We start from the raw sequence: 13,700 nt of genomic DNA, 5'->3' as shown, positions 1-13,700 counted from the left end.
ATTGTCATGTATTAGCTTCAACTAATATCTTGAGTGGCATTTGTATCCAACCATCATATATGATAGTCTGACCAATTCAACTCACTCACTAACCCAAAATATCATCATCATTTAAAGCATTATTGAAAAAACAAAAACTTGAAACAAAGATAGACTAAAATTTGAAATGTCAAAAGAACAATCACAAAAACAAAAATTCCAAGAAGGTCAAGACATATATATTCCCATTTACATTTTTTTGGGTCTCATAAAAACTCATTTTGTAGTTACAAATTGGTCATCCGAGGGAAACACTTTGGAAAGTTCATTAAAATTTATTATAGATATAATAATAATATGCAAAAAAACCAATACAGAGACCCACTTCTCAAAATGGTAGAGAAATAACTTATTCTCCTAAAAGAAATGCTTGATTTCTTAGAGAAACTGCTTACTGCAGTATTGCCAAATACTTGAATTTTATAAAATATCTGAAAAAAAAATTGTAAGAGTCCATTTGAGAAGCTATATGCAAATAGATCAACGAAAAAAGAAAGGAGTGATGAGTGATGAATGGGGCACTTTTTTTAGCATCTCTCCTCTCCATGTTTCACAGTGTCTAGAAAGATGAGGAACTCTTGAAGTGATTCACAAGAAATGGGGGAAGCAAGAGTTCATCATTCTACAGCTCTAAAAAGTAGGAAGGGGACAAAAATTTGAGGAGAATTAAAGGTCGGATCAAACTTGAGTTGGAGGTTTAAGTCATTTAGCAGCACAAGAGTTGATTTCACATATCTAAGCTTAGGCAGGCTTGGCCTCAATCGGAACTAAAAGTCCATATCACATCTCACCATCTCTTCCCACCTTGTAAGGAGTGGAAAAGGCCAAAAAAGATGAGAACTTGGCACACTGGTCAAGGGATCTCTGCTCATTCACTAGCAATCTTGTGACCCACACCTTCAGAGGACAACTCTGCTTGCCAAATTCCAGAAGATATATTATGAACTAGAAAGAACAAAAAGTTGCAAAAGATTTTCCAGCTAAAACTATGAAAAAAGAGTTTTAAACCACATCAAAGCTTGTAAAAATAATGAAAACTATCGAAAAAATTATATATGTATATAATTTTGGTTTCATCAAAAAATTATATATATATATATATATATATATATATATATATATATATATATATATATCCAAAAATATTGGTTTCATCAACTTACCTTAGGATGAACACAAAAAAAAAGAGGTCCAATTGGGTAAGAATGTTGTAGAAAAAAAATAAAATATGAAAAATTTGTATATTTTTATCTTCATAAAAAAATAATAATTAGATTTTCTTTGTATTTCCTGATAAAAAATTATTCGGTCCCCTGAAGAAAAGGGTTCCCTCCGCCGTAAAGTAACCTGCGACGTGAAGACAAAGGAAAAAGGAATCAGTTGCATATTAACGAATAGGAATGAACAAAAGAAACGTTTCAGCTGACGATCAACAAACGGAGCTAACGGACACGAAATGGGACAAAAGAACATAGTAAACGCGACCAAGGCGAGACGAGGAAGACGGAGACCTGACGGAACACACACGTGCGAGACTGTTTTGAATGAAGAGGACACACGTGCGACTCGATCGAATGGGGAGGAAGGAACACGAAACGAAGGCGAGTCACACAGCAACGGCAGCAGAAGAAGAAGAAGAAGAATAGATCAAGAACTCTTGTTAAGGGTTTTTTGTGGTTTTTTTTGGATTTTTCAATAGATTTATTGTATTGAAGACAAGCGAGATTGATACAGTCCGTCGTCGTCAGTTCACAAAGATCAATCTCTGTTTCGTTCCATTGCTTTACCTCGAGTTCTTCGCCCAAAAACACTGGCGATGGTGGTGGTGGTGGTGATTGTATCATTGCCAGTGGCTTCCGTGGTGCACGAGGTAGTTGCACGGCCTGGGGGCCGCATGACGGCCGTGGAGGTGGTGGTGGTGTCCGTGGCCGTGGTGGCGAAGATCCCCGGCGGCGGGGGGCTTCTCGAACCGGCCGGCGGGCCTCGCCGGCGCGGAGATCTGGTGGACGCAGTGCTCAGCGGGCACCGCCACCGAGATCGGCGTGGCCCGATGGGTAGGGCTCTCGCCGCCGCCTTTGTTGGAGGGGGGGAACAGAAAGGCCCGGATCTTCTCGCGCGCGGCGAGATCGTACTCCTCCACCACGTTGGTGAGGTCCTCGTCGGACTTGACGGAGACGAGGGCGTCGAGGTCCTCCGTCGGCAGCTGGCACCGGACGCTCACCGCGCCCCACCCGCACAGCTCCCTCATCTTCTCCCGCAACTCTGTCCACCATCCAAACCCCACCCGTTCTCACATCTCTTCTCCTCGCGATCGTAAACGAAACAAGGAACAAAGGGGGGGAGGGAGCACCTGAGAAGGGGACAGATCGGTCGACGGAGAGAACGCGGGTGTCGCCGCCGACATAGCGGAGCTTGCCATCGGGGTAGCGGGGGAGGATCCTGCCGCCGTAGCTGCAGAGGAACTTGACGGAGGCGGCGCCGGGGGAGGGCTTGGCGGCGGCGGGGACGTCTTCCTCGAAGGAGCCGAAGGAGGCGCACGAGGAGGAGGACGATGACAAGGCGCCCACCATTGCCTTCTACGCTTCCACTTCCCCTCTTCGCTTGCCTCACTCTTCCTTGTTCTGTTTACTCGTTATAAGGTGATTCTATTTGCAGGTAAGAGACGAGAGGGAGGACGAGGGAAGAGAGGATGAAGTGCTTTGGAGGCGGCTTCAAGCCTTAACTTAGGCACCCTCGTCCCTTCATTTATAGGACGGAAGGGAAGGCGAAGCGTAGTACGCAAAGCTAAGAGAGGATTTATTTGCGTTTGGCTTTTTAATATTTATCCCGGTAATTAAAAAAAAAGAGAAATAAAGTATTTGAGCTCACAGATTTTAAAATAAATATCAACACCTTCACATATTTAATTTTCACTAACATTTATCTAGAAATTTTTTATTTTACAACTTATAACGATAATTAACATCAAATATTTTAAATAAAATATAATATATTATTATATAAAATGATATATCTCAGGTTTGAATTTAAATATGATATAATAAAATTATTTATATTTTTTTAAAAAATACTCAATTAAGGAAACAAATTTAAAAACTAAGTGATGTCGAGTGTTAATTGAAAGAAAAATATCAAAAGTAGTCTTGACCGTTTAAGGCAGCAGCAGCCATTCATCCACTAGTAAATGGTAAATGGACTGCGGATATTATTTGGGCCGCGAGGGAAACGACGGCAAAGGGTCACGCAGTGGGCCCGTGACAGAGAGATCAAATGGGTTTTATGTGGTTGTCATACTGTCCCAAACGCCCCCCAGCCTTGCTTTGGTCATATCTTACGGCGTGGACCAGGCTGTCTATTTGCCTTTGCGTCGGACCAATCCTTTCTTTTCTTTCTCTCTCTCTCTCCATATATAAATTTAAATAGGTTTTGAAATGAAATATTCATGGAAGAGAGATTGGTATCGTTCACAAGAAAACAGGCCAAGACTTGGGAAAGGTCAGAGATTCCATTTGGTAGAACTCAAGTAGGGGTTACTTTAGGTTCACAGATTCCTCTGGTAGCTGTCTTCCCACTTCATTACCGGTCGTTTTATTTTGATTTGAAATATACATGTTGCCTTCCCATCTACCAAACACCGAGGAAATGAAAATATCAACCGGGATTTAAGTCTAAAAATTGGGAAATAAATTAGTGTGCTAAGTAAGTGTTTACAGTCGATGAACACTATATACGTTTGATAGTCCGGACATGCGACCCAGTCAATGAGCATAAGCCACGTGTAAGTAATCATTACGAAAGGAAGAAGGCTCCAGAGGTAATATTCGTCGAGGACATCGTAACAGCGAGGAGATCACTTAATCCAGAACACTCCACAGACCACCATGTGAACAAGAATCGACCGGCCATCATGTGATCAGGAATCCATGGGGTCACCTCCGGTTGTTTGGCCGCCTTCTACCATGGAAGATGGAGATCGTGGTGGCATACAGAAGCCTACTGCCAACGTTATCTCCTTTCCTTCTTCTTAGGATCCGACCAATTGCGTGCCAGTCTTCCTTTATCCCCCCCCTTTTTTTTTTCCTCCCTCTTTATTGTTTGCCTCTTATGTATTTTATGGTGTCCTTTAGTTTATTTTGAGGTGCGGAGAGCACCGTGGCCTCGATCTCCTTATCCCGGTGGCGGTGGTGGGGCTTCACCCGTGCGACGCGTCAGGTTGGGCCGGCAGGTGGGCCAGATGTTACTGCCCGACCGTCCGAGATATCACATCCCCCTGCCAGATGCAGGCACCGATGCCTGTGGCTCTTCCCGTCCTACGCCACGTGACATGTCCATGGCGCAGACTGCTGGTGTTACGGAGGACACAGTCTGTTCTCCACTTCGGTCCCATGCTTTATGATGTGTTGCTAGACCGGACGAGTGCACTGTGGCTCTGAATCGAAATCCACTCATTCACCACATCAACTCGTAAATATATAAGACTCAGATTCCGTCTTCATGTACGACTCACTAAAATCGGATTCATACATCTAAGATAGAGAAATAGCAATGAGTCGAATTTTGTGTTTAAAGTTCAAATGCTAGACAGTTAATCGAATCCAAATTCAAGTAATATGATAATTCCTATACCTTTGGGATCATACTTATTTTCAGGGAAATCTTTTTTTTCTACCCAACTTTAAATCATTTTCCAATTCCTCTAAAGTTCTTTTTTTTCCAAGAAAAAATAATTTGTATCACTTTACAAAACGAATACATCCTCAGTGACTCCAGATTTTGGGAACTTCTATGAAGTCAACAAGTGAATACACTTGTTGGCTTCACTGGACACCACATCAATATTTATTTTCAGGAAAATCCTTGTTCTAACCAGATTCTTGTGAGAACTAGAAAGTTTCCCAGCACAATACATAATGTGATTTCAAGGTCAGACAAAGAAGTCCATAGTCAATGTACACCACTTTATGTACAGAATTTTGACATTAATTAATAAGCAAATCATCAGAAATGCTCATATGACTGAGGAACTATTTGGGTACTTGTTTATTGGCTGATGTAACGCATCTACTATCTCTAAGTTTAATTAGGGTGGAAAAGGAATTATATTTATAGAGTGATTTAGGCTTGTGGCTTACTCATCTTGATTCCTGGAGCACTCTGACTCCTCTCATCCCATGGGATTGGTAGGTCCACAATAGTTATTATTTATAGTCCTTTTCTTCTCTTCTGGTGGAGAGTTCATCAAGTTGCATGCACATGGGGCTTCCTCTGGCTCAAATCTCCAGGGAAAGGACCACCAAGTTGCAAGCAAGAAGGGAATATCCTGGAATCAATAAGATTCCCAAAAAAATTACCTAGTTTTTTTTTTCCTCCCAGTTGTTATTTTGACATACCCTAAAATTATTAGTCTCCCTTCACTTTATATACAAAATTTTATACTCACAAGTTTATGAGATTAAAGGGTGCAACTTGATGTAATATAGGACAGCTTTTAGTGTAATTATAAGATTTTTTTATATGATTTGGTGATCAGTACTAGAGATACAAATGTAGATCACCAAATGATGAACAAGACTTGAACAAAGAGATATATTCTTAATATCTAAATATTTGAAGGAATATATATGCTATATTAGAATTTAGAGGGGCAAAACTGTGCTATTTCCAAGATATGAAAGGATAAAAAATGCTAAAACAAGGGATTTTCCGTTCATTTTTTGTTGGGAGTATCAAAAGATCACTCTAGCTTCTACTTGGAGGCCAGATTCATTCGATATTTAAAGCTTACCACATGGCCATGGGCCCTTCGAATATTTAGTATGCCCACTAAGGTTCAGATGCTTCATCTTTTTATATATACAGTACAAAAGCTAGGTTGATCACTGACTCAAGTTAGGAGGCCATGGAATGATGGAAGTGACTTAATTGATTCCACATGGGCATGAGAAAGCTCCAGTGCAGATTGCAAACGCTGCACCATCGAACTTCGGATCTCTGAAGGAAATCCATTCCACCAACCAAAAGGAATCCAACAATGGAGAAAGTTCATGAGATCGATACTGAAATCTTTCTGTGCTTTTTGGAAAGCTATTAATGATATCAGCAGTTACAGCTACCAATCCTATGCTTGATCTCCAAGCCATAGCGTGGTGCAGAGTATGGGTTCAAAAGTCCAGTATGTACGGGCAACAAAACTATTTCAAGGAAAAGCAAAGAGTAGAGGAACCTAATCGCATTCCTATATCAAATGTTGGTGATAGGAAGATGACACAAGTAAACAAAACTTGATTCGGCTACCAACCCTTATCCAAAGAAGTGCCCTATCAAATGAGAATCTCCTCCGCAATAGCTGACCCACCATTCAATTATATCCTTTGGGCTGTATGCGGATCAGGATGACACCCTATGCATGGTAGGGAGTCACAGTCAGGTACTCTTTAATCGGATTTTGATACAAAAATAAGTATCAGAAATAGGATGCAGATGGCTTCTCAATCATCAATCTATAGGCAAATAACAAGTCTTGTCTTTTTATTTTTGGGGTACCTTCACCTACCCAACCCAATTAACTCGGATTCAGATATTCTTTGATTTGAGTCTAAGACTGATTTATATAGAAAAATGAATCTGGCTTCATGTTTAAAATGTATGCATATCTGTTAAAGCAACATGACCAGCATCAGCTCGACATGTGCCTTACCATGCAGACAACGGTAGATCAATTGACCAAGATCAAAGTTAACAAAATCCTTAAGTGGAAACAATTCATAAATTGGAAAATATGCAAACAACATTTGACAAAATTCCAAAGTACATTGAGAAAAGCAGAACGGCCAAATGATCAAGCATATAGAATGCGATAATTAGAAATTGTGAAGACTATCAAGAGGATGCACAAAGGGAACTGCATACCTTGGAATACATCAACCAGTTTCTTGCTCAAACTCATCACCCTCAGACTCCCCAACATTGTCGACATCATCATCTTCTGCACCAGCATCGAGTTCCTCCTTGCTATCAACAATTTTTCTCCCCATCACAGGCAGGTTACTGTTTGTCTTTCTGATTTCACTCCACTGCAGGTAAGGCAACCGTAAATGGATCACACTAACTGACAAAAGGATTCAGCCACACAGTAAAGGTTATAAGCGGTTTTCATAATTCAGATAAGATCAGCAACACCAACATATAAAAGGTCATTTGAGTAAAAAAAATACTACAAATAAAGAAAACAAGGAACAAGATAGCTTGGTTCTTTTTCTAACAATCTACTCAGTGGCAAAGGCAACCAGGAATGCTAATTGTGTTGTTTCGTATGTTTCAACTTTCAACAATTAGTGCCCTGATGAGTAGTCTATTTTCTCATCGTTATGGACCTCATGCCATGTCAACATCAAGGACTAATCATTTTTCCTATAAACAGGAAACAATTGTCTCTAGAAATTGAATGCATTATTTGGTACAACTGTTGGCAAATAGGCAATCAAAATTTCAGCAAACAGTTGACTACAGAAATACTCTTAGAAATAACATCTCCACAAAATAACACAAGATATGCAACAGCAAAAAATAAAATATTCTTTTTACTATAAGACAGTCTTCACTATATTTAGATTATCACAAAATCTGACCACAAGTTCAGTATAACTTTGTTAAGCATGACAAAAACACTCTTGTAAGACTACATTTATTATTTGTAATGAATTTTTAAATAACTGTAATGTTTCAAGTTTTACAAACAATGGCCAATGAGACCAAGGATACTGCTTTTGGTTCAATATTGACAAATAGAATTTGTAACATTGATTTATCTCTTCACCAATGTTATCATTTTTTATTTCAGAAACCAGAGAGGCATTGCTTCCACCAAATCGGCTTATAACTTCTTGCTTTTCCCTTGGAAACTCCAGTAAGGTGTGTTAGCCGTTGTGCGTTAGTTTCGGAGTGTTATTACTGTGCTTCTACAAGTTGTGCACTAAATTCTATTCAATATTCTAGTTTCTAGTGTGGTTTTACTCAATTCTATATGTGTATCTCTTGAATTTCTTTATTTTCAAGCAACAAGGGGTTCCTCAATTCTATTCTTTGACTTTCCGGGCGAAGGAGTGATGTTAGCTTACTTTCCAGGGTGAACTCGATTCTCTTCAACAAGTAAACAAGAAATGGTGCAAGCTCTCAGGTAAATATGTGGACAATGGTGATGGGTGCCATCATTTGTAGAAGCTTCCAGTCTTGCCTTGTACTAAATACTTTTGTTAGAAACTTTCGCACCTGCACCGTCGCCTCCCAATGTCCAACAAACTTGCTCGACTTGGAATTTGTAATAACTTCCTTTGTTCTCTTTGTGGATCTACCCCGGAATCTATTCTACATTTTTCTGAATTTGTAATAACTTCCTTTGTTCTCTTTGTGAATCTACCCCGGAAGCTATACTATATTGTTTCTTTCATGTACGTTTTCTTTTCTCTTTGGCTAATTCTTCAACAATACATGGCCATTCATTTCCTCTTTTTTGAAAACCAGCATGAAGGTCAGTAGTTATATGAAGGTGCAAACCTACATATGCATGCTGCCAACACCTTACAATCTATTATTGCCACAAGTTTATGGTGGTTATGGAAAATCATGAATGAGATCCTCTATAATCACACTAATCCAATGAACCCAACTCGTCTTTTACATAAAATCATTGCATGTGTCATAGATAATGATGAAGCCCATAAACCTAATGAGCCTACTCAAGAGAAAAGTCATATAAAAATTCAATGGATAAAACCTTGTTTAGGATAGTTTAAACTAAATTGTGATGGCCTCTTAACGGAATCGAAGGTCTGAAGAAGGATTCACTAGATGGCATCAGACATATCATTATAGAATCAGATTCTGAATGCATCATACAATTGATTCAACAAAACTCAACTATACCTTGGGTTCTTCAGAATACCATTGTTGATATCAAGTCCTTTGTTGGAGAAATTTGAAGAATGTGATATTACACATGTTTGTAGGGAGGGCAATCGGGAGTTCAATTGGTTGGCCAATCTTTCTAGACTTTCAGAAACCACCTTTCTTTCGAGGGGAGAGTGGCCCTCAGATTGTTTTGACTTAATCTGCTTGGATATCTGAGGAGAATTTTGTACTAGACTTTCTAAGTAATAGAATTTTTTACTTTTAGCCAAAAAAAAATACAAAAACAAACTGCTCAAATATTAAAAAACACGAGGAACTCAGATGGGAAAGAAAATAATAAAACATCATCTTCTAACCAACAATCATATACTAATGTACCATATAATGGTATTAGTTGATCAATTCCAAATCCAATTCCAAATCCAGTTTTCTTATGCCCACAACTACCAGTTCAACAATTATCATGCTAGTCGGTTCAGTGACCTTAAGCCCGGTCCCCATGCTGATGAGGAGATGGGAGAGGAGGAAGACGATAAGGTGAAGGAGGAAGAGGAGGTGGAGGAGAAGGCAGGGGAATAAAAAGCATAGAGGTGAAGGAGGTGGTGACGGCGATGAAAATGGGAGGCAGCCATGGCAATGCAATGGGGGATAGCAGCCATGGCAACATGATGGGGAGGTGGCAACCTTGGCGATGTGATGGGAAGAAGGAGATGGTGGCGACTATATTAATAAGTGTAGCCAAACTTGTAACTATCTTGTAAAGAATTTTTTTAATCTAATGTGCACACAACAAGCATATAGTACTCAGAACACTTGACAAATGCTTTACGCTCCCAATGACTAATATTTCCAGTATATGTAGAAATTTTTTCTTTCTGAAGATGATTTCTTCAGTCTACTTACTACTATATCTTCAATTAATGTTTTAAAAAGTAGCCGTATGCAGGTGGTAGAAGTTCGAAATAACATATGGCTATAACTGCATACTCAAACATATTGATAGAACAAACACACCTAACAAGTATTTCTCCAGTTAGAACTTTTTTCTTTCTGAAGATGATTTCTTCAGTCTACTTAATACTATATCTTAAATTAATGTTTTAAAAAGTAGCCTTATGCAGGTGGTAGAAGTTCCAAATAACATATGGCTATAACTGCATACTCAAACATATTGATAGAACAAACACACCTAACAAGTATTTCTCCAGTTTCATCTCTCAAAGTCACATTGCTGTCCCAATCGAAATAGCTTACAAATTAAGAAAAATGGACAGATATTTCTATAAACAAACAAAAAGGCCCCTCAGCCTGATCAACTAATTAGCTCCAAGATCTAGGGATGGCTTTAGTTTTATTTATCAATTAGCAAATATGTCATTGTTTTTAGATTTCTCAGAAAATAATTTAAAGAATTAGGATTTTTTTCTGTATATAACCATACCCCTTGGATTATAGTATGTAGTTTTTGGCTACAGGAATTCAACCTCACTGTCTGCAATGCAGCTTTTTTCCTCTGTATGTTTAAAATAAAAAAACCCAAATATTGTTATTGTCTTTTAAATAATCAAGTATCAAAATTATATTTTAGAGATATTATCAAGGAAAAAAAATACATGAACTGATTTGTACTCTAGAACAAAGGTAGAGTACGGACCCTGTGTTTGGAATGAAAAAGGACTCACATAAGAACAATTATCCGTTTAAGGCTGGTGATGGATTGGGTTGTCCATGAGATTTAAAACCCTAGACGATTCATCCATTCACAACCTGGGATAGCAAAAGTTTCCTTGGATACAAGGACCAGCCAAAGGTTTTGGTCAGTAAATCAACTACACAAATTTCACATTTCACTTTAAGCCATCTGCACTGCCTCATTCTCCACTACTAGGATGACGAGGTGTAAAATCTTTTATGTAGCTTTGGATGGATTCCTCAATTGCTTAGTCCACCTCTAAATCAAGACTTGTTTGATGCTTCTTATTTGTCTTTAAATGCCATTGCTTTCTCTATCTTCAAAAAGCTACAGAGCTAATATAATCAAGAAGGGATTTCAAATTCATAAAGAAGGTAGTACAAATTTAGCATATTATTCTATTTTCTCAATTTAATTTCCAGAGATAACTCTTGCTTTATTCCAGATAACAAGTATGACGGATAATAACCCATTATCAAGTGTGATTACATCTCCAAATCTGACTCCTCCGGTCAAAATACGATCTATCGATGATCATATCGGCTTCTCCGATCTTTTCCCAACCACAAAAGAACATGACTCTCAAACAAAAGCCGTAATCACGGCTTGTGATTCTATCCACATCTTAAACATCCATCGAGTGCAGTAAATACAAAGTCACGAAGAAGGTGCATGATATCCCATTTAGCAGGAGGAAAGAATCAATCGATATAACCAAGTTATACGCTTCACATGATTCCTCCTCTTTTTGATCCAGAGTCCACATAAGAAACCCTAGTTAAGAGAAGCACGAGAGGACCACGGCGAGCGAGTGGAGGGTCGGAGAAAGGCAAGGGGATGAATAGCCGTACCTTCTCTTCGAGCTCGGACTCTAAGACGGCGAGGGAGTCCTCGTCGCTTTGGGCGTGGGCAGCGACGGGGAGCAGGGTGGAGGTAGGGATCAGCGGCGGCGACGGGAGCTGCCGCATGAACGCCGGGAACTGCAGCATCCTTCGTCTGCGACGAGGAGGGAAGACGCCGCCCCCTTTCCAATCTCCGGCGGACACAGTGGGAATGCCGACAGAATGCTACTCCACAGGTGGTGTGGCGCCCTAATTGTTGACGTGGTTCCCCAGATCACCCGCGTTTTACCTTAAGAGAACGCCACGTGGTCCACAAAATTCGTGCAATCAAGATGTGATTCGAGAGGTTGCTGCGCGCGGGTTCACAATCGATTGAGTTCAAATCATTGTGAAGGCTACACACGAATAGAGCCAAGCCAACGTGACGATCACTCTATTGATGGCTCGATCCGCCCTAACTCTAATCTGACGAAGGTTTGGCAGATTAAGAAAGATGATGAAATAAAATCATATTATTTCTTACATTATCAAACCATTCAAATTCTCATAACACAAAATGTGTGTCATAATAGCAGTCAAAAAGAAGAAAATTATGAGAGTTCTGTCAACCTCTAACAACAGCAATATATCTTTCTACTGTCCTATTATAGTGGTATCCAACATCAGGGAATTCTACTCATGCATTTGAAGATATAGATCTGATGCTTCAGCAAATCCCTGGCCATGATCATTCAGATTGAGGGAGAAATAGTTCTCCGGGAGAATCCAATTATAGCGAGACTTACATAGAAATCTTATGGGTCTGACAGTACCATGCCCGATATACGATCTCTGGGATATTAGATGTTAAATCTTAAATTTTGATGATGAAATTAATTGATGTGTTTATCATCTAATGTGCGTTTAAGTGACGTAAGACTAACTTCGATCAAAAAAAATAAATCGATTAAAGCAAGAGGAATCGGACGTTGAGTCGGAGTAAATATATCAAAAGATTGGACGTTAAGCCGGAAAATCGATCAACGTGTCGGCAAAAGACTTATGCTAAAAAATTAGACATCAGGCTGAAGGATCGGACATTGCGCTAAAGAGATCGGAAGTTCTTCTCATGTCATAAATGGAATCTACTATGTTGTGAGAACATAGTGCGTTTGCTGGCTCTTAAGCCTCTGCATGCATGCATCCAAAGTATTCTATGCGTTGATGTTAGCTTGCAATGGCTTGACCTCGGCATGCATCCTACGAGTGCGCTTGCTGTCGCATTATACCCAGCAAACTGTTCTTGGTGAATCGAGAGAGGCAGGCATGATCAGTCCTGGCCGGTTCAAACTGTTCTGAAGCATTAATCATACAACTGACAGAAGAGAGAGAGAGAGAGAGAGAGAGGTGTGATGGCATGCACTTTGATGGCCCCTTTGGCTTCCGGTCCACCATCAATTCCTCTCGTCCAACGTCAATGGTGAAGAGTCACTGCATCAGCTGCTGCCTGGCAAAAGCGAAGGCGGGGAGGATGAGGAGGAAGACAGTGGCCGGACTAGGTTGGTCCCTCCGAGTAGCATGTGATAACAATTCTAAAGTTTGTGCCTGTGCTCCTCGGTGTACTTCTTGCCACTGAGAGAGAGAGAGAGAGAGAGAGAGAGAGAGAGAGAGAGAGAGAGAGAGAGAGAAGGGTGTTCTTGCCTTTCAAGCATTCATGTCCCCAACTATCTTCACAGTAAAGAGAGTTGCCGGCCTACTTGCAGAAACAAAACTAAAGGTTGTTCTTTTGAAGAAATCATACTCTGCATGATGATCTTTGCTTGCAGAATTTGATCACCAGGTTGCTAAGTAGGCTGCTAGTTATTGCAGAAAGTAGTCTTTTGAGTAATGATCTCATAGTTATGGGTCTCAGCTGGAATTTAGACACTGCAATCCATACTAGAGCTTGTATTCCAGCCGTATGAACTCAACAAAGAACAAGAACAAGTCTTGTTCGCAGCATACTCATCTTCCAATCAGGTGAACATCAAAGGTTACTATGTACATTTCTATCAAACATGCAAAAAGAAGATTACTACTTTAACAGACAATAATCCAATTATTATAAATATTTGATATATCATCACAAAGAAGGAAGATGGATTCAATCCAAGAAACATCAGAAGCATCAGGTTTCCCAGGCTTCAAGATGGCTAGAAGAATAAAGTAATAGAAGATAAATCTGTTGCCATGGTTGGAAC

General features: G+C 39.8%; 2 protein-coding genes across 5 annotated transcripts; both read right to left on the bottom strand.

Annotated features, from left to right (window-relative positions):
• Window positions 1-1,268: 1,268 nt before the first annotated feature.
• Window positions 1,269-2,766, bottom strand: LOC103979368 (protein PAL OF QUIRKY). Its single transcript, XM_065133255.1, has 3 exons — window positions 2,390-2,766; window positions 1,827-2,301; window positions 1,269-1,386 (listed from the first exon to the last, which is right to left on the bottom strand). The coding sequence occupies exons 1-2, from the start codon at window positions 2,607-2,609 to the stop codon at window positions 1,880-1,882; spliced, it is 642 nt and encodes a 213-aa protein (XP_064989327.1). The 5' UTR covers window positions 2,610-2,766; the 3' UTR covers window positions 1,269-1,386; window positions 1,827-1,879.
• On the bottom strand, window positions 2,634-11,730 carry LOC103979369 (uncharacterized). Of its 4 annotated transcripts, none has more exons than XM_065133278.1 (3): window positions 11,491-11,730; window positions 6,949-7,112; window positions 2,634-4,565 (listed from the first exon to the last, which is right to left on the bottom strand). In XM_065133278.1, exons 1-2 carry the CDS (start codon window positions 11,626-11,628, stop codon window positions 6,960-6,962), a joined length of 291 nt encoding a protein of 96 aa, XP_064989350.1. In that variant the 5' UTR covers window positions 11,629-11,730; the 3' UTR covers window positions 2,634-4,565; window positions 6,949-6,959. The 4 variants fall into 4 exon arrangements, with proteins under 4 accessions (XP_064989350.1, XP_064989344.1, XP_064989336.1 ...); XM_065133272.1 differs by lacking the exon at window positions 2,634-4,565 and adding an exon at window positions 6,072-6,439; XM_065133264.1 differs by lacking the exon at window positions 2,634-4,565 and adding an exon at window positions 8,962-9,158 and having other exon boundaries at window positions 6,787-7,112.
• Between the last annotated feature and the right edge of the window lie 1,970 nt (window positions 11,731-13,700).

Source organism: Musa acuminata, chromosome BXJ1-3, assembly GCF_036884655.1.
Source record: "Musa acuminata AAA Group cultivar baxijiao chromosome BXJ1-3, Cavendish_Baxijiao_AAA, whole genome shotgun sequence".
Classification (NCBI taxonomy): Eukaryota; Viridiplantae; Streptophyta; class Magnoliopsida; order Zingiberales; family Musaceae; genus Musa; species Musa acuminata.
The sequence above is the reverse complement of the archived record's forward strand: the minus strand, read 5'-3'. Positions and strand labels throughout refer to the sequence as shown.